This window comes from Jaculus jaculus, chromosome 16 (assembly GCF_020740685.1).
Source record: "Jaculus jaculus isolate mJacJac1 chromosome 16, mJacJac1.mat.Y.cur, whole genome shotgun sequence".
Classification (NCBI taxonomy): domain Eukaryota; kingdom Metazoa; phylum Chordata; class Mammalia; order Rodentia; family Dipodidae; genus Jaculus; species Jaculus jaculus.
In genome coordinates, this window is record NC_059117.1 from 13,869,339 (window position 1) to 13,889,967 (window position 20,629).

Consider the following 20,629-nt stretch of genomic DNA (forward strand, 5'->3'; position numbering starts at 1 on the left):
CCTGGGGCCTCAGCCACTGACAACTCACCTAGTGGGCTTGTGCGACCTTGCACTTGCCTCACCTTTTGTGTGTCTGGCTCACATGGGATCTGGAGAGTGGAACATGGGTCCTTAGGCGTCACAGGCAAGCACCTTAAGCCTTCTCTCCAGCCCAGATTTAAGCTTTTTGATGTTAGGCCTAGACAAAATTGCCTGCATTTGCTCAAATAGACCTGCAGCAGTGACTTATCATTCCAGTCCTCTTAGTAGGACTGCACACCCCACGACTCGCCACCGACCCCTCACCCAGGACAGCCGCCCCAATTCACGCTGTTTCCTGCAGAGCCTGTGAAAGGGCCAACGGGTTAGCACCGACTGACAATAAAGGGTCGTCTCCCCGCCCTCGGCCCCCGCCCGTGCAGCGTCCAAGTATGAGGTTCTGCTTCGGAGGCGGGGAACACAAGTCTCCCGGCACTGCTTTCTCCGTTCTTTATCCTCTCCCTTGTCCGTTGACCACTCTTTGCCTCGCTCTGTATTTCCCACCACGGCAGGCGCGCCCTCAACAAAGATGGCGCCTGGCTGGGGCAGGGCAGCGGGCGCGGCTTCGCTCCGGGCGGCGCGAGGGCAGCCGGACTTCCGGTGGCGCGCCAGTGACGTCCTGAGCGCGCCGCGTGGGCTCGGACGGTGCGTGCGGTGGAGGGAGGTCAGCGGGGTGGTGACCACCCAGGTGTGTGCTGCGCTTCGGGGAGAAAGGGCCGAGCGTGGGTACCCCGCGCATGGAGGCCTGGCTGGGCAGGAGGAAGTAGTAAGGGCCGGCGGGGTGGGAGCCCGAGGAGGCAGGTGGTGTTTGCACGAGACCCGGAGAGCCGGGCGGAGAGGGGCTGGTCGTGGCGGTGGACCCGGGCCCCGTGGCCATTGGCGCCGCTGAGGTGGCCGGGGCGGGGGGGGAGCGGCCGTTGGCTGCGGCGGGGGCTCCTGCTGGCTAGTGCGCACGCGCCGCCCGGTCTGCAGGGCGCTGCCCGCGTTGACCCGCGTCTCCCAGCCAGTCCGTTTCCGTGTCTTCACATCTCAAGGCCGCACTTCCGCGTTGCCACTCTCCTAAATCCTATTTCTGGGCTAAAGTTTCTTACTCTAAATTGCATTTAGAGCTGTCTTAAAAATCGGAAAGGTGGGCTAGAGAGATGGCTTAGCGGTTAAGGCGTTTTCTTGCAAACCCAAAGGACCCAGGTTCAGTTCCCTAGGACGCACGTAAACCAGGTGCAAGTTGGTACATGCATCTGGAGTTTGTTTGCTACAGCTGGAGGCCCTGTTGTGCCCATTCTCTCATTCATTCTCTCTCTCTCTCTCTCTCTCTCTCTCTCTCTCTCTGCCTTTTTCTTTTTATCTCTCTCTGAAATAAAAATAAAACTTTTTTTAAGTGGGAAGTGGTGGCTTTTTTCCTTTTTTGAAGGAAGAGTGAGGTTTTTTCTTTCAGAGAAAGAATTGGCTTGTCAGGGCCTCAGCTGCTGCAATCGAACTCTAAATGCTTGTGCCACCTAGTGGACATGTGTGACCTTTCGCTTGTCTCACGGTTGTGTGTCCGCATTATGTGCCATCTGAAAAGTCATACATGGGTCCATAGGCTTTGCAGGCAAGCCATCTCTCCAGCCCGCAGCCCATCTTCATTGAAGAAGTTTGCTCCTGTGTCTTAAGATTTTTTCCTAGAAGCTTTAAGAGTGTAATTTTTGCTAGGTGTGCCTTTAATCCCAGCACTCAGGAGGCAGAGATAGGAGGATTGCTGTGTGTCCAAGGCCTGCCCGAGACTACATAGTGAATCCCAGGTCAACCTGGGCTAGAGTAAGACCCTGCCTTTAAAAAAAAAAAAAAAAAGTAAGTTTTATATCCTAGATTCTAACTTAGAATATCCTGTCCTGGGCCAGGCGTGGTAGCACACGCCTTTAATCCCAGCACTCGGGAGGCAGAGATAGGAGGATCACCATGAGTTCAAGGCCACCCTGAGACTACATAGTGAATTCCAGGTCAGCCTGAACCAGAGTGACACCCTACTTCAAAAAAAAAAAAATCCTGTCCTGTTGTTTCTTGATCCTGGTTATCCTTGGGGGATAGGGAGTTAGTAGCAGCTGGACATGATGGCTCCCATCTGTAATCCCAGCTCTTGGAAGGATGAGGTAGGGCTATTGCCTTGAATTGGAGGTCTGCCTGGGCTAGAGTGAGACCCTGCCACAAAGAAAGAAAAAAAAGTGCTGTCCAAGATTTACCTGCCTAGATTCCTATTCAGGAAGTAATTGGTTTGAATGAATGAGGTAAGTTTTTGAAGTACAAATGGGACTGAAAGCCTGCCAAGCTGTAACACTCCTGAGGTTTTTTTTTTTTTTCTTTTATTAACATTTTCCATGATTATAAAAAAATATCCCATGGTAATACCCTCCCTCCCCCCCCCCCACACTTTCCCCTCACTCTTGAGTTTTGATGTTTGACTTCATTCTGTCCTGAAGAGAAATTGCAAATGGGTCTGTCTCATGTATGTGACTATTCAGAGTGGAGAAGGATTGCAGTCCATTTAAGGATGGTGGTGACTTCACGTCATTTGTCATGTTTTTCTAAGTTTGTAGCCCTCTTTTTTTCTTTTCAGGGCTTTAGAATCACTGGCTAGGGGTCTTATCTCCCTGCCTGCCCACCCACGCAGACCATCATGGCAGCACGCCTGGTGAAGCATTGCATGTGCCTCTTGAGAGAAACTACCCGCCTGGTCCCTACCATGGCTCCACTTTGCCAACTGAGACTTGCTGGGGCGACTCATAAGACTTTGACCTCTTCAGTCACATCACCCAGTTCCCCCTCCCCGGCTTCCTTGACAGAGCTGGTGGGAAAGGAGCAAGTGTTTACTCCCTACCCAGAGCACCAAGAGGCGGACTACCTCATCGAGAAAGCCACCAGGCCAGAGCAGCTCCTGGAGCTACTTGGTGCTGACCACAGCCTGCACCACAACCAGGCGGCCCACATACTCATCCGGCTCCCTCGCCTGCTGTCTGAGAAGCCAAAGGAAAAGGCCTTGCTTTTGCAGGATGCTCGCTTTCAGCGACTTGTCCACCTGGTCAACAGTCAGGTAGGTGCTGACATGTTGCCTGCATGCTTAGGTGAGGGGAGAGTAGCTGCAGGCATTAACTTCAAACAGGGGCCATCTTGTGGCAGTTCTGCCTTACTCAAGACTTCATAGTGCTTTCATGTACTTTCTCACAGGTGTCCCATTGGGTTGATCTTGCTGTTGTAGACAGGCAACCCAATGCCTTTTATTACAAGTACAGGAGGCGAGCTTGATTCTCAGTTCCTTCTTGACTTTCCCTTTAATATGCAGCCTTTGCTTACATACTGTTGCAGTCAGGTTAGCATTGCTGGCAGAAATCACCTGACCAAGAGCAGCTTTGGGGGGAAAAAAGAGTTTATTTTGGCTTACAGACTTGAGGGGACACTTCACAAAGGCAGGGAAAACGATGGCATAAGCAGAGGATGGATATCACTTCCTGGACAACATCAGGTGGACAACAAGAACAGGAAAGTGTGCCAAATACTGACAAGGGGGACACTGGCTATAATACCCATAAGCCCTCTCCCAAAAATATACTGCCTCCAGGGGCATTTATTCCCAAATCTCCCATCAGCTGGGAACCTAGCATTCAGAACACCTAAGTTTATGGGGGACACCTGAATCAAACCACCACACATCAGTGCTAGTTGACCCTGCTCTTAAAGTCAACTTGACTGGCATATGGGGAGCGTCCCTAAAGGTAAAGATGTGTACTAGCCACAGTCAGACCCTCACAGTATGAGCATGAAGAGACAAAGTCTGGGGGTGGGAAAGGAAACAACACTACAGAAGCCGGTTTCTACCCGGCTCCATTGGTCAAACTGGTCCTCACTCCCTAATCTGGGGGGTCAGATTCCCATGTAGTGTTGCTGAGTATGTACTGGGACATGAATTCAATAGGCCCCTTGTTCTGTGAAGCTTTTAATTCCAGTTGCTGGGGGTTCTTTTGTTTTTTATATACACTGTTTTATGATGCAAGACTAAATATTGAAACAAAACTGCAAAAGAATAGCAAAGTAGAAAACCGTCTTTGCAATGTAAATGATGGTAGGGCTTTCGCTCAAAGAGTTTTACTGCTGTCCAAGAAACCAGAAAGATCCAGAGTACTCCAGTGCTTGTAACTGCCCAGCACTGCAGACAGCAGCTTCTCTGTTCCCAGTTCAGCTCCTTGCGTATATCCATGTTTTCCCTTGCTCTCTCATGGGTGAAGGGACAAGAGCAGTCAGTGTGGGGAGAGTGGGCAAAAGTAATGACGGCCATTCTCATTTTACCATTTGCTGTCCTCAGCGAATGGTTATAGGCCAAGTTGACTTGTCCTTGAAGCTCTCCAAATCCTGGAGTCACTCCATGCATGGCAGAACATCCTCTTCAGAAAAGAGAAAGTCCAGCACCAGCAACGGGTGGACAGGGTGAAGGCTCTGGACCCAGAACTGTTCTGAGACTTGAGAACTCTGCTTTTGCTCAATGGCTGCTGATAAGCCTCAGAGGATATTGGTGTCTCATGGTGAATGTAGAAAGGCTCTGTGCACAGTAAGAGTATATTCGGGTGCTGTGGGCAAAGTTTACTACCAGGAGTGTTTTTACTCATGTCAAAAGCTTTCTGTGGAGCCCTTATGTATCAGGAGAGCCTGCCTGTAACTATAGCCAAGGTGCTATATGTAGGTTTGGGTTATATATATATATATTAGTTACTTTTCTCATAGCCATTAGAAAATGCCTAACAAGGGCTGGAGAGATGACTTAGCAGTTGAGGCACATGATTGTGAAGCCTAAGGACCCACGTTCAATTCTCCAGGCCCCACATAAGCCCTCATAGCTGTTAGAAAATGCCTAACAAGGGCTGGAGAGATGGCTTAGCGGTTAAGGCGCATGCCTGTGAAGCCTAAGGACCCACGTTCAATTCTCCAGGCCCCACATAAGCCCTCATAGCTGTTAGAAAATGCCTAACAAGGGCTGGAGAGATGGCTTAGCGGTTAAGGCGCATGCCTGTGAAGCCTAAGGACCCAGGTTCAATTCTCCAGGTTCCACATAAGCGAGATACACATGGTGATGTATGCATCTGGAGTTAGTTTGCAGTGGCTTAGAGGCCCTGGCATGCCTATTTTCCCCACCCCCCCCATCTATAATAAATAAACCTTAAAAAAAAAAAAAAAAGAAAAAGAAAATGCCTAACAAGGCAACTTCAGGGAGAAGAGATGTGTTTTTCACCACTGGTTTAGAGTGCAGTGTGTCATGATGAAGAAAGCAGGGCCGTGGCAGCCTGAGGCGCTGGTCACATCCAGCAACACCAGATGGAAGCAGGACAGGCCGTAAGCCTCAAGGCTCCACCCCTAGTGGCCCATGTCCCTTATCTCCTGTGTGTCCTAAAGGTTCCACAACCTCCCAGCTGGGGACCACCTGTACCGATGTGAGCCTGTTGGTGGAGGTGGGGGGAGCATTTCATATGGATACATACCAACATGCCACCCAAGGGTGTGGAAAATGGCAGCCGTGCACTTGGACTCTGCTTTACAGCATTTCATTCTTCTGTTTATCGTAGTGCTTACATTCCTGAGAAACCTCCCATAGCCAGAAACTTGTTTATTTAGAGAAAAATTGAGTTAGAGCTTCTCAGACTCAAAATAACTTTATTTTTCTAAAGAAAAATCAGGGGTTTTGTTACTATTTTTGCTTTTTTTTTTTTTTTTTAAGACAAGGTCATGTATAACCCAGAATGTCCTTGAACTTCGGGTCCTCTGTCTTCACCTTACAAGTGCTGGGTTTGCAGACATGTGCCCCTGTACCCAGTTTATGTGGTGCTAAGGATTGAACCTGGGTCTTCATGCATACTGGGCAGGCACTGAACAACTGAGCTGCATCCCCAGCCCAAGGGTGTGTGTTGTTGTTAATTTATTGATTTGCAAGCAGACAGACAAAGAAGGGGTGTTCCAGGGCCTCCTGCCACTGCAAACGAACTCCAGTTGCATGCACCACTATATGCATCTGGCTTTTGTACTGGGGTATCAGACCTGGGTTTTTTTTGGCTTTGCAAGCACCTAAACCACTGAGCCATCACTTAAGCCTGTTTGTTGTGGTTTTAAAGCTAAGACCAGCCTCAAATTGTGATCCTGCTGCCTTGGCCTGTAGCAGTTACCTGCAGCATGTGCCACCACAACTGGCAAGTCACGGAGGTTTTTTGCTATTTATTTGCAGGCAAATGGCTTTTTGCCACTGCATACAAACTCCAGATGCATGCATCACTTTGTGCATATGTCTTTACATAGGTAATGGGAATCGAACCTAGCCTGTCAGGCTTTGCAAGCAAGCACCTTTGACCACTGGGCCATCTCCCCAGCCCAAGGTCAGGGTTTTTAATACCTACAAATATGTCATTGCAAGCAGAGTTAGTAACAAAACTGGACTTAGAGCACTGGCGCTATTGCCTTTGCTATTGGAGTCAGGCCTCTCAGAGCCACGCTGACCCAGTTCTAGACCCCTGTGCTTGCTGTTCAGTGTGTATCCACTCAGCTGTGCCAGGAGTGCAGACCAAAAGCCCTATTTTCTGTTGAATCGGTCACATCAGATTGGATCTATATCAGAGAAACTTGGAGAATATCTCTTGGCATTCAGAATTCTTTCTTGAAAATGATGGCAAGCTGCCTTGCCTGTTTCTGAGCAGACGCTGGTGATCTGAGTAGAAGTATTCAATTCTCCGGAGGCTGCAGTGCCAGGCCAAAAGCAGGTCCAGTACGGTCGAGGGAGGAGCTAAGTGCTCTGAAGAGTTGTATTAAATCCCTACGAAACAGGCTTCATATAGCTCGTTTGCAAGGGTGACAGGGTGCCACCATGTGCCTTTGTTATTTTCCTGCCCAGATCACCTCAGCCTGGCATGGAACCCTTGTGAAGCTGCTGCGAAGCCTGTACACACTGGGGCTCCCTGCCACCTCCAAGGAGCTGCAGTCGGTGGAGCAAGAAGTGCACTGGCGCCTGCGAAGGCTCAAGTACAAGCACCTGGTCTTCCTGGTCGAGTCCTGCGCCTCCTACATGAAGGAACAGCACTCCCAGGAGCTGCTGGCTGAGTTGCTGGTGCACCTGGAGAGACGCTGGACAGAGATTGATGACAGCCGCACAGTGGTGACCTTGATGGTGAAGGCAGGGCACCTCTCAGAGTCACTGATGAACCGCCTGGAAGACAAGGTATGGCGCCAAGAGCAGGCCTCCCTGGGGTCTTTGGGTTTATTTGGGTGACCGTCTTCAGCAGAAGAGAAGGTTCATGTATACTAGAATGAGAATCTTGGAAGCTTCTGTCTGGTCTCAGGTTTCACATAAGGGTATAACAGGCCACTCCAAAGGTAACAAACAGCTCCTGGCCAGGCTTGTACTAGCCCTTGCATAGATCAGCTTTTGGATAGAACTCTCCCAGAGGTGCTAAGTCCTGCCTCACCCTCCCTCCAACCCATGATAATGTAGTCAAGTCAAATTCAGTCCCCATCCTATAGTGGTGGGAGCTGGCCCAGATGCCTGCCACAGCAAGCTCTGCTGCTCATGGGCCCTGACTCTCTTGCCCTAAGACCTAGGGATAAGTTTGGCTGCAGACATTGTGCTCCAGGCCCAAGAGTTCCTGGGCCGGGCAAAGAGGCAGGTCCTGCACAGATAGGCCTGTGTTGAGTCAGCTCAGGCCCAGTTGCTGTCTCACAGGGGCTGCACTGGATGGGACCCCTACCCCCAGCTCGTCCCCATCACCTCAGGCCATCAAGCTGACCCCTGCACGGCTGTGGTTGACAGTGCCTGGAGCTGGTGGAACAATTTGGCCCCGATGAGCTGCGGAAGGTGCTAGTGACTCTGGCAGCTCAGAACCGGCGATCTGTGCCCCTGCTGCGGGCTGTCTCCTATCACCTAGTACAGAAGCCCTTCCCACTGACAAAAGGCATGCTCCTGGACCTGGCCTACGCCTACGGTGAGGAAACAGGGTACCTGGCCACCTGCAGCTGTGTCAAATTCAGTGCCTGCCCTGCCAATGGCAGGCACTGGCCCAGGAGGCTGCCATAGAAACTCTGTGACCCATGGGCCCTGTTCCCCTTGCTCGGGCTCAGGGATAAATTTGGTCACAGACACCAAGTCCATAGACCTCAGGGTTGGGGTAGGGTGGGGCAGTGGGTAGCCATTGGCCTCCCTAGCTAATTGCCTTAATCTATTGCACCCCAAAGGAAAACTCAACTTTCACCAAACCCAAGTGTCCCAGCGCCTGGCTGCTGACCTGCTGTCCATCATGCCCAGCCTGACACCTGGTGAGGTGGCTCGCTGTGCCAAGTCCTTTGCTCTCCTAAAATGGCTCAACCTGCCCTTGTTTGAAGCCTTTACCCAGGTGAGTCAGGATTGTCTGTGCCTAGGGATTCTGTAGGCCTCTCAGATGGGAACCACTGCTGTAATCAGGAAAGCAAAGCCGGCCTGAAAGCAGTTGTTTATAAGTGGTAAATAGAGGGTTTTTTAAACTATTTGTTTGGAAAGCAATGTTTATTGATGAGGGCGGGGAGCATATTTGAGAGTCTTTTCCCCTGCTTCATCCCTGAATGTCCTTTTCCCATTTGTCTTGGGGTGCCTGTGTCTCAGGACAAGGATGGGAGGCTGAGGGTCCACTCAGAACTCTTAGGCACTGCTGAGCACCTGGGTGGAATCGCAGGGAACAATGGAACCTGCATTCACATATCCCCTCTGTTATCACTGTAGGAGAATAACTAAAAACACTGTCAGGGAGGTGGATTCCAGTGTCGGCCCTCTGTGGGCAGTTTCTGCTGGGTGGAGAAGGGTCTGGGCCCTTGGGAAGAGAGAACAGCCTCTGGCAGGGTACTTATTTCATCCTTCTGGTGGCCCAGCACCTCCTGAACAGAGCCCAGGACCTCTCCCTGACCCATCTGTGCAACATGCTTCTGGCTTTTGCCCGTCTGAACTTTCGCCCAGAGCAAGAGGAGCAGTTTTTCAGCTTGGTATGTGTATTGGATTCTCCCTCCCCCTCTCCCTCCCCCCCCCCCCCCAGCTACAACCCACTGTCCCAGGAGGCCCTAATACCTAGCTAGGGAGAGTGAGATACCCCACAAATCCTTGGGGAACATACATAAAACCCCATTGTGCCATCTTACGATGATCCCCTTGCTGCCTGGTGATGCTCAAAAGCTTCAGGTTCTTCTGCACAAACACCAGATGCCTGAGGACTGTAGATTTCTCTGCTCAGTGTACAAGCCACAAGGATGAGGGTGGCAGTGAAGAACTAGGGCATCCCAGAACCAGTAGGCTAGATTTGATGACCCCAGGCTCCCTGCCTCACCACTGGAGACCTCTGAGAGCAGCCAGCCAGAGGACTGGCTGCTTCAACTCTTGGGTGCTCTGTGATTCTCTCAAAGGGCCAGAAATGCCTCCTTCCTTATCCCAGTGCCCAGGGACATTATTGGGACAGAGATGTGGGACCTTTGGTCCCTGCTGATGAGTGAGATGTGGGTAAGCCTCATTTGATGCCAACATCAGGCATCACTCTTTGGAGCACAAGAAAGTTTCCTTGTACTTCCAGATTGGTCCATGACTCACCTGCTCTGGGTCCTGCTTTTGTTCCCCATAGCTGCCTATGGCTACAGTGTGACAGGTCAAAGTCCAGTCATTTACTGTGGTCTGTCCCTAGACAGAACCTGTACTCTTCACTATACACTGTCCTTTTGTCTAGGTGCATGAGAGGCTGGAATCCACCTTGGGTAGCTTGGAGCCAGTCCTGCAGGTGGACCTGGTGTGGGCACTCTGTGTGCTACAGCAGGTTCGGGATGTCGAGCTGCAAGCAGTTCTTGATGCTGGTTTTCACACACAGTTTCTAGGTGAGGACCCCACCACACCCATGCACATGCATGCACACACATTTTACAACTGGGAAGCCACCTGGTCTGCCAGCCAAGAAAGAAGTTGGAGCAGATAGAAGGCCAGAGCATACCCCAGGACTTTGGGCCACACGCCTGCAGTTGACCCACACAACTTAACCAGGAGCCCTAGCATATGTCGGCCACTGCCTTCCCATCTGGGCTGTCTTCTGACCCTGCTTATGCTCCTGCACTTCAGCCTACGTCTTTCTGTCTTCATTCTCCAGGAGGCAAATCTCCAAAGGACCAGAGTACCTTGCAGAAGTTGGTTCACATCAACACTACTGCCAGGCTGGAGCACCCTGAATACAAGGGCCCTCTCCTGCCAGCCTCAGCTGTAGCCCCTATTCCCTCGGCTCCTGACAAAATGACCCCTCTGCAAAAGGAGCTACAGGATGCACTGAAGGCACTGCTGGGAAGCGCTGACCGGGGCAGCCTGGAGGTGGCCACCCAGTATGGCTGGGTACTGGGTGAGGGCTCCCCTCAACAGGGAAAGGGCCTAGATCTAACAGTTAGGGAACCCCCCCCCCCCCAGGTAGAGTCTCACTCTAGCCCAGGCTGATCTGGAATTCATTGTGTAGTCTCGGTGGCCTCGAACTCACAGTGATCCTCCTGCGTCTGCATTGGGTGCTGGGATTGAAGGCGTGCGCCACCACACCCAGCTCAGTTAGAACCACCTCAGCCCTTGCAGCTGCAGCCACCAAGCCCTACTCCTGTTTCTGCCCGTTTTGGTGAGGAGTCTTGGGAGCAGCACCCACAGGTTCTCATCCCATACTTTCCTCCAGATGCAGAGGTGCTTCTGGATGCTGATGGCCAATTTCTGCCCCTGAGGGACTTTGTCGCACCTCACCTTGTCCAGCCGTCTGGAAGTCAGCCACTGCCCCCGGGCGCTAAGAGGTAGGTGGGGGAGGGGGCCTGGTCATGGTCCTGGTACAGGCTACGGCACCACAACCCCTGGTGGTGCACGGGCTGTTGTTTCTCTTCCCTCTTCCTCTGGGGGCTGACAGAGCACCCCCGTCTTCCTCTGCCAGGCTCGCTTTCCTGCGCTGGGAGTTCCCCAACTTCAGCAGCCGAAGCAAGGACTTACTGGGCCGCTTCGTCCTGGCCCGGCGCCACGTGCTGGCCGCAGGCTTCCTGGTGGTAGATGTGAGTACCTATTGGGCAGGTAATCACTGCCCAGGGACCAGCCCCCGCCCGTTCTAAAGTAGGTCTAGATAGAAGGATACAGACAGATGCCCATCCCTGATCCCTAGCCCAGGTCCTTGGACCTTTCATCCCTTGAACACACAGGAGTCAAGGTTCAGACCCTATGGGTGTACCCAGAAGATCACAGGAGTTCCCATTTAGGTTTGGGGGCAGGCAGGCCTGGGTTCTGCGTGTGCAGGTGAGGAGGTAAACCCATGAGGGCCACACAGCTGTGAAGCATTAGCAGTCATCCTCATCTGTGCTCTGCCTCCCTAGCCAGGTGTCCATTCTCCAGAAAGGTCAGACCTACAGCCCTGTGTGACCACATGGTTCTCCACTGAACCTGCAGGGAAAAGACCCAGGTCAGCATCTGGCTGCTGCAGTGGAAAGCCTTGACTATGATCAGGGTGCTGGGTGTTCAAAGGGTTAGACAGGAAGTACAGAGCCTGAAGAGCTGTGTAGCTTCCATTGTACTTTCCTCAGAAGCCCTGCTGGGCCCTGTCAGAGCCAGGGCCACTCAGTGTACAACTTCCAGTAGCTTGGGTTCTTCCTGAGGACTTGGAGGTCAGGGCTGGGTATGCAGAGCTGACAGTCATCAACACTACCAGAGTTGGAAGGGCAGCAGGTAGGCAGTGGACAGAGCTACTGGCCAAGAAAAGGCCCCCCAGCCAGTGTGACCTGTCCCCACTGGTTCTCTCCAGGTCCCATATTACGAGTGGCTGGATCTCAAGTCTGAATGGCAAAAAGGTGCCTACCTCAAAGACAAGATGCGCAAAGCAGTGGCTGAGGAACTGGCCAAATGACCTATTCCGGCAGTGGAGATTAACTGCTCAGAGGCCCAGAGTGAAGGCTGGGCAGGCCGAAGGTGCCACGCTATGGGAGGGTAACTTCAGTGCAGTACCTTGCTGGAGTGGGTGTGGCTCGCAGCTCCAAGAGACAAGTGGCCCTCTCTTCGCTAATAAATAACTTTGGTCAGCACCAGGTAGCCTCCTGGACTTGGAATATGTCTTTGTCTCTGCTCACACCCACACACAACCTTCCTTCTTTGCTCTTTCCTGTCTGCTTTAGAAGACAAGGAGTGGCTCTCCATTGTCCTCCTGCCCCTACTGGACACAGCCCAGCATAGAAGGGCTGGCTTCTTGCAAGACGGAAATAAACATGGGCTCAGCTCAGACTGGTGGTGTTCAGTTCTGGACTCCAGGGATGAGGTGCTTCCCCGGGGGAGCTGACTGCTTTTCGAGTGTACTGCAGGGTTCTGCTTGCAGTCCTGGAAGGCCCCCTCCTGTTCTGGAGGCTCCTTGATGTCCTCTGCTGACAGGTGGTGGTGAGGGTATTTGTGAGGCCCGGCTTTTGGTGGAAAAGCCTACTTGGCTAATGTCACAAGGTTCAGAGCCAGGCTCACTTCATGATCTCCCTGACCATAGCCATGTGTTGCCGTGTCAGAACCATCTGTTCAGAGGGGGTCCTGCGTCTTCCCTGCTACTGAGTCGCAGCAAGGTGTCCACCTTCTACCCACTGAGAGACTGCCATAGGCAGGGTCTGCCTGCAGGAAAGTTAAAACAAGACCCGACCCTTCTCCTTAAAATCACCAAGTCATTCTTCCTCTGTGGCCTAGCATTTCTTTCAGCACAGGTAGGTTAGTGCTAGGAACACAGCTCAGCTTATCCAGTGCAGGTTGCCACAGAGGACTGGTCGCAGTCCAGGGGAAGGGGGTGAGCAGCTGAAACTAGCTGAGAGGAGCATTCAGAAGAGAAGGGTTAGCTGGCTGAGGTGGGGTGGGCCCAGAATGCTGTGATGAGGCTGAGGAGCCAGCTAGGGAGGGCTGCTGGTGTCCTTGGAGATCCGGGCTTGTGCTGTGTCCCACTTGGGCTTTGGAACTAGAGATCTTGCAGGTCAGCACGTAGGTAGCGCCCTCTGGTAGACCTTGCTGACGCCTGTGAGGATGTCATCACAGGATCTGTATCTTCAACCATGTGCTCCATTGCTAGTTGTCAGACAGACTGTCACGTGAAGACATTCACAGGATGTGGACTTCGGGAACTGGACTTGGAGAAATGAGCCTCCCAAGCTTCAGTCATGCATGCACAGCCAGGTCATCCCTAGGTATGCCCTAGATAGAACCCTAGGTATTTAGTAGTGGACATCATAGTCCACTGACCTGCTCACCCACTGGAGACAATAGAGTGTTTCTGATTTGGGATATTACCAGTAGAAAAAAAAAGACTGCCTTGAAACATAAATTATTTAAAAAATAATAAAGTCGGTTGGAGAGATGGCTGAGTGGCTAAAGCAACCATGAAATCTGTCCAGGGTTTTTCTTTCCTTAACTTTGTTTATTTCAGGATAGGGTCTCACTCTAGCCCAGGCAGGCCCAGAATTCACTCTGTATCCAAATCCCAATCTGGCCTCAAACCCACAGTGAGCCTTCCACCTCTGCCCCCCGAGTGGCAGTATTAAAGGCATGTGCTACCACATCAGCCCTTTTTGTTTTTAAGGTAGGGTCTCATGCCAGCTGACCTGCTGGAATTCACTAGCCTTAAGTGGCCTCGAACTCACAGTGATCCTCCTACTTCTGCAATAAAACTTCAGATGCACAGGGGCATGCATCATTTTGTGTATTTGGCTTTACAAGGGTGCTAGGGAATTGGATGTGGGCCATCAGACTTTGCAAGCAAGCATTTTTAATTGCTGAGACATCTCTTCATCCCTAAAACTTATTTTATTTTATTATGAGAGGGAGAGAGAGAGAATTGGTGTGCCAGAGCTTCTAGTCACTACAATCAAACTCCAGACACATGTGCCACTTTGTACACATGTGCAATCTTGTGCACTAGCATCACATTGTGCATCTAGCTTATGTGGGAACTGGAGAATCAAACATGGGTCCTTAAGCTTCACAGGCAAGCATCTTAACTGCTAAGCCATCTCTGCAGCCTTTGAAACTATTTTTTAAAAAACTTAATATGAGGCCAGGTGTGGTGGCGCACACCTTTAATCCCAGGAGGCAGAGGTAGGAGGATCGCCATGAGTTCGAGGCCACCCTGAGAGTCTATAGTGAATTCTAGGTCCGCCTGAGCTAGAGTGAGACCCTACCTCAAAAAACCAAAAAAAAAAAAAAAAAACAAAACAAAACTTAATATGAGCTGCGTGTGGCAACATACACCTTTGATAGCACTTTGGAGATAGAGTATCACTGGAAGTTTGAGGCCAATCTGGGACTACAGAGTTCCAGATCAGCCTAGACTAGTGAGACTCTACCTCCAAAAAACAAGCAAACAAACAAAAAATTTGATATGTAACTGAGAATGGCCTTAAGCTCCTGCCTCCACCTCCCAAGTATTGAACCACCATGTCTAACATTTTATTGAGGAGTTTGTGCCTAAATCCATGAGAAATGCTGATCTGGTAGGATTTTTTTTGAGGGGTGGGGAGAGGTGATAGTATTTGTTGCTTTTGGTGTTGGCCTGTCACTTGCCTTACAAAATAAATTATGTGTCTCCTGTTTTTCTGGAAGACATTATTTATGATAATTTTATTTTGAATTCTTAGTAAAATTTTTCAGGGAAGCAATCTTAACCTGAAGATAAGATATTTTTAACGTGTGTGTGTGTGTATGGGTGCACTAGGGTCTTCCCACTGAAACAAATACCTATCCAGCTTTACACAGATGATTGGGGAACTGAACCCAGTTCAACAAACAGTGCAAGCTGTTGCTTAACCTCTGAGGCATCTCCTCAGTCCCTGCCTTTTGTTTCTAAAAATAAATAAATAAATAAATAAAAATAAAAAATAAAAATAAATCAGTGTCTCACTATATATCCTGGCTGGCCTAGAACTTACTGTATAGACCAGTCTGGCCTTAAACTTGCAGCAATCCTCCTGGCTCTGCCTCCCAAGTGCTGGAATTACATGTGCACAACCACCACGTCTTGTCATTGATTCCTAATTCTTGGTGTGAATACATGCTTGGTGTGATTCCAATTATTTTTGGTATGTCAGTGTTGTTTTATCACCTAGGAATTAGGTCTGTTTCTTTTTGGGGGAGGGGGGAAGCTAGGGAGATGGCTTAGTGGTTAAAGGCATGTTTAGCCAGGTATGGTGGCACACATCTTTAATCCCAGCACTGGGGAGGCTGATAAGAGGATTGCCATGAATTCTAGGCCAGTGAATTTCAGGTTAGCCAGAGCTACAGTGAGATTCTACCTTGTAGGGGAGAAGCTCTTGCTTGTAAAGCCTGCTGGTCTGGGTTCAATGCTCCTAGTCCCATGTAAAACACAAAGCCAAGTGATCAGAGATCCCAAAACACCTAGAACAGTGTGAGGTGGAGCCAGAAGAATACAAATCAGGAGGCAACTAGTCCTCCATGGTCCCTTGCAGTCTGGCAGTGTGTTCGCAGTAGCGAGAGACCCTCCTCAAAGACAGCGCAGACACGTGGGAGTTGTCCGCCACCCTCCACACGCGTCACGTCATGCACATACATGCACACAGAGAAAAAATTAATGTTTCCTGCTTGTTATGTTGGTTGATTGTGTGGTGTAGATCTTCTATATACTTGCTGACTTTTGTTTTTGGATTTTTTTTTTTTTTTTGAGGCAGGGTCTTAGTCTAGTCCATTCATTCTAGTCTACTCATTTTGTAGCCCAGGCTGGCCTCAAACTCACAGCAATCCTCCTACCTCAGCCTCTGAAGTGTTAGGATTAAAAGGCATGCACCACCACACCCTTTTATGTTGACTTTTTTCTAGTAGTTCTACCAGTTGACAGGAGTTTAAGCATTCAGCTATCATTATTGATACATCTACCTCTCCTTACAGCTCTACTCATTTTTGCCTTGTTTATTTAAATCCATAGATATTTAGGAAGCTCCAAGTCTTTTTTTTTTTTTTTTTTTAACTAGAATCTCACTCTAGCTGAGGCTGATGTGGAATTCCCTATGTAGTTTCAGGATAGCCTGGAACTCATGGCAATCCTCTTACCTCTGCCTCCCAAGGGCTGAGATTAAAGGTGTGCGCCACTATGCCCAGCCTCAGAGTCATTCTTTCAGCAGTTTGTTTCTGTTTGAAGAACTTCCATCTGCCATTCTTTTTTGTAATATTTTATATTTATTTATTTATTTATTTGACAAAGACAGAGAGAGAGTGGGCACGCCAGGGCCTCCAGCCACTACAGACAAACTCCAGACACATGCGCCCCCTTATGCATCTGGCTAACGTGGGTCCTGGGGAATCGAACCTGGGTCCTTTGGCTTTGCAGGCAAACGCCTTAAATGCTAAGCCATCCCTCCAGCCCCCATCTGCCATTCTTTAAGGGCAATTGCTTAAGTTTTTCTTCATCTGAGAATGTCTTTTTTTCTTTCTTTCTCTTTTTCGGCGTAGGGTCTTGCTCTAGCCCATGATGACCTGTAATTCACTATGTAGTCTCAGGCTGGCCTGGCCTCAAACTCCCAGTGATCCTATCTCAGCCTCAGTGCTGGGATTAAAGGCATGCACCATCATGCACAGCTTTTATTTATTTATTTATTTTAGTGAGATAGGATTTCATGTAGCTAAGGCTAGCTTCAGACTCATTATGTAACCCTGAAGCTGGCCTTGAATTCTTTTTTTTTTTTTTTTTTTTTTTTTTGGTTGTCTCACGCTAGTTCAGGCTGACCTGGAATTCACTATGTAGTCTCAGGGTGGCCTGAATCTCACAGTGACCCTCCTACCTCTGCCTCCCCAATGCTGGGATTAAAGGTGTGTGCCACCACTGCTGGTGTGGCCTTGAATTCTTGATTCTTCTGCCTCTATCTCCCTTGTGCTGGGATTACAGGTGTGTGCCACCATGCCTTGTTTATGCAGCACTAAAGATTGAACCTAGGGCCTTGTACATGCTAGACAAGCACTCTACTGAGCTACTTCCCTAGCCCTCACTCATTCTTTCTATTGTTAATTTTTTGCACATATATGTGCATCATGCGTGCATGCTTGTATTGTATGGGAACATGTTATGTAAGGGGGTATGTGGGTGTCAGAGGTGGCTGTTGGTTGTATTCACCAGCTGCTCCAAGGATCCTCCTGACTGCTTCCCCAGGGCTGGGATTATAGTTGCATGCCACTTTTATTTTTTTATTTTATTTTTATTTATTTACTTTTTTTAGATAGAGTGAGAGACAGAGGAGAGGTAAAAAATTGGTGTGCTGTGAACTCAAGACGTTTGTACCACCTAGTGGGCATGTGCAGCCTTGTGTTTCCCTCACCTGTGTGGGTCTGGCTCACGTGGGATCTGGAGGGTGGAACATGGATCCTTAGGCTTGGGAAGTACAATGGTTTGATTCAGGTGTGCCCCATAAACTTAGGTGTTCTGAATGCTAGGTTCCCACCTGATGGAGATTTGGGAATTAATGTCTCCTGGAGGAAGTGTATGGGTGTCATAACCAGTTTCCCCATGCCAGTGTTTGGCACACTCTCCTGATGGTATGGTTTGTTGGCCAGGGGTGATGTCCACCCTCTGCTCATGCCATTGTTTTCCCTGCCATCATGGAGCTTCCCCTCAAGCCTGTAAAACAAAATAAACCTCTTTTTTCCCCAGAAGCTGCTCTTGGTTGGGTGATTTCTACCAGTAATGCAAACCTGACTGCAACAGTAAAGTGGTGTCGAGGAGTAGGATTGCTGCTAGACACCTGACTGTGTGGCTTTGGCCTTTTGGAGCTGATTTTCAGAAGGAATGTGCAAGGATTTGAAACCTTGGCCTAAGAGATGACTTGCAGTGCTGTAAGTACAGCTGGATAGACCCGAATGCAATAAGAACAATGGACTGTGAGCCTTGGCTTATGAGGGTGAGAAAGAGCTTTGCTTGGACTGGGCTAGCAGTTTGTGTGAAAAGCCTGTAGTTATGCCCGTGTCCTGAGAAGTTGTGCAGGATTGCTTTGCATAGAAATGAACTGGTGTGAGCAGAGAGAAATGGCACAGAAAAATATGAAATCTTTGAACCTAAACTTCTGCCCATTCACCTGCAAATTGTTTAAGAGATTACAACCTTTGAGATCAGGCCAGTTGACCTGCACTGGGGCAACAGGAAGAATGTAGACTCTTTTGAAGGGGCCTGAGTGCTCAAGGACTGTCCTGTTCTTCAAAGTCTACCTTATTACCCCCTGGATTAAATTAGCACCCTACCTGGTATTGTGGAGTATGAGAAATGCAGGAAAGAGAGGATCATTGAGTTTGCAACACAGTCTTGTGTTTTGGAAATGGTCATGGGCAGTGTTAAGCAGATTTGCTGGATGCCTGCATGGAGACCCCATGGAACCATGAGGATGAACCGTGGATTACAGTGGAGACCCAGCGGAGATGCCAGGACCACAAGATGGCTGCTAAGGAAAGCTGCCAGCCCTGATGAAGTTTTCCAGGACTGTGAGTAGCCTAGCTGGAGGGGCAGAATTGGAATGCCAGAAACTTGTTGCTGGTTAGAATTATCAGACTTGGAGATTTGTTAAGGGCTAGAGTTGTTGGACATAAAGCTACAGAGCTTGATGTTTGCCCTGGTTGTTTTAAATCTTGTATTGGCTGAATGTTTCTTTGCTATGCCCAATGCCAACTTCTGCAGTGTGAATGCTTATTCTGTGCCATTATTGGTTTTTGAGGTTAATTTTTGGTATTATGGCTCAGTTAAAAGACCTTGGACTATGGGGATGTAGGAATATCATTGGGGTTGATAAAAACTATAGAGACTTTTAAAGTTTGACTGAATGCATGGCATTTAAAATCATGTATGTTTATCAGTTTATGGGGGCCAGAGGTGGAATGTGGTGGTTTGATTCAAGTGTTCCCCATAAACTTAAGTGTTCTGAATGCTAGGTTCCCAGCTGATGGAGATTTGAGAATTAATGTCTCCTGGAGGGATTTTGTTGGGGGGGGGAGGGCTTATGGGTGTTATAGCCAGTTTCCCTATGCCAGTGTTTGGCACACTCTCCTGTTGCTATGATGCACCTTATGTTGGCCAGGGGTTGATGTCCACCCTCTGCTCATGCTATGATTTCCCCCTACCATCGTGGAGCTTCCCCTTGAGCCTGTAAGCCAAAATAACCCTCTTTTTCCCAGAAGCTGCTCTTGGTTGGGTGATTTCTACCAGCAATGTGAACTGGACTGTAACAGCAAGCAAGCTCCTTAACTACTAAGCCGTCTTTCCGGCCCACTGTACAGTCTTTTTATAGGTGCTGTATTAGTCAGGGTTCTCTAGAGGAACAGAATTGCTAGAATGAATTATTTTAAAAAGGGAATTTATTGGATTAGCTTACAGTAGTCCAATAGCAGTTGCAGGCCCGAGAATCACTGAACCTGGTAGCTGCACAGTCCACGTGGCCAGATGCCTCAGCAGTCCTGACCCGGCACTGCAGGTGGTGCTGGAAAGCCTGGAGGCTTCCTGAGGAGCCGCTGGGTTTCGATCCATGCGGGTCTTCAGTTGATGTTGGTCTTTAGTCCACACTGGTCTTCAATCCACGCTAGAAGGTAGGGAGCAGCTCCGGCAGCCAAGTGGAAGGAAGGAAGGAAAAAGGGAACTAACTCTCCTACCCAGAGCTTCCTTATATCAAGTCCCTCTCTGAGCAGGGCCGCCCACTCTGGGGGAAGGGCTCACCCTGGGAGAAAGACCTCTTCCTTTAGTTGATCCTTCCTAGAAGCAGCATGTGGATTACTAAACAGATCAAGTTGACAACACCTTAACTATCACAGGTGCTAAGGGTCCAAACTTAGGCCTTCACTTTACTGACTGCGCCACCTCCCAGGACCGTTTGTGGAGTCAGTGTCACTCTGTGTAGGCCAGAGTGGGCTGGAGCTTATAATCCTCCTGCCTCGGCCTTCTGAGTGCTTGGATTACAAGTGTATGCTATCATTCCTGGCTTTTTGGCTTTGGAAAAGGGTGGTCAGACAGGGTATCATGGTCCAGGCTGGCCTTGAGCTCACAATGTAGCTGAGGATGACCCTCATCTTTGAGAGTTCTAGTTTGGATTTCTCTTTTTTCCTGTATTTACAGTTGTCCTTAATAAGGAGAAACAGAGACAAAGCAATGCCATCTTGTCTGGGCTGGAAGCCCATCAGGCCTCAGTAAAAGAGATTTGTTTTTCTGAAAATTCTGTGATGTCAACTTGGTAGGAAATAGAGTAGTGTGGGGTAGTGTTAGAATACAGCTTTTTAAAAATAGAAAGTTCAGGGCTGGAGCAGTTAAGGTGCTTGCCTGCAAAGCCTAAGGACCCAGTTCGATTCCCCAGTACCCACCTAAGCCAGATGCACAAGGTGGGTTCTGGGGAATGTACAGATGCACATGCCTCTGGAGGTAGTTTGCAGTGGCCAGAGACCCTGGTGTACCCATTCTCTCTCTCTCTCTCTCTCCCTCTCTCTTGCTCAAATAAATAAAAATATTACCGGCCGGAGAGATGGCTTAGTGGTTATGCACTTGCTTGTGAAGCCTAAGGATCCCAGTTCGAGGCTCGGTTCCCCAGAACTCACGTAAGCCAGATGCACAAGGTGGTACAT

The 20,629-nt window shown here is 49.5% G+C and overlaps 1 protein-coding gene and 2 non-coding genes across 3 annotated transcripts; all 3 read left to right on the forward strand.

The window, feature by feature from the left end:
* Positions 1–629: 629 nt before the first annotated feature.
* Positions 630–12,102, forward strand: Tbrg4 (transforming growth factor beta regulator 4). The gene is made up of 11 exons (XM_004652923.2): positions 630–706; positions 2,612–3,085; positions 6,917–7,240; positions 7,829–8,000; positions 8,251–8,408; positions 8,917–9,027; positions 9,756–9,900; positions 10,167–10,409; positions 10,725–10,836; positions 10,971–11,085; positions 11,826–12,102. Exons 2-11 carry the CDS (start codon positions 2,672–2,674, stop codon positions 11,925–11,927), a joined length of 1,896 nt encoding a protein of 631 aa, XP_004652980.2. The 5' UTR covers positions 630–706; positions 2,612–2,671; the 3' UTR covers positions 11,928–12,102.
* LOC123455439 lies at positions 7,509–7,644 on the forward strand. Its single transcript, XR_006633913.1, has one exon. It is a non-coding gene; the product is annotated as a small nucleolar RNA SNORA5 (small nucleolar RNA).
* LOC123455438 lies at positions 8,027–8,160 on the forward strand. The gene has a single exon (XR_006633912.1). It is a non-coding gene; the product is annotated as a small nucleolar RNA SNORA5 (small nucleolar RNA).
* Positions 12,103–20,629: the final 8,527 nt, after the last annotated feature.

Excerpts from the sequence above, each read along its gene's own strand:
- Tbrg4 (XM_004652923.2), top strand. The coding sequence starts at position 2,672 with ATGGCAGCACGCCTGGTGAAGCATTGCATGTGCCTCTTGAGAGAAACT. Across the intron at positions 3,086-6,916 it reads TCCACCTGGTCAACAGTCAG|ATCACCTCAGCCTGGCATGG; the intron begins GTAGGTGCTGAC and ends TTTCCTGCCCAG. Across the intron at positions 9,028-9,755 it reads AGGAGCAGTTTTTCAGCTTG|GTGCATGAGAGGCTGGAATC; the intron begins GTATGTGTATTG and ends CCTTTTGTCTAG.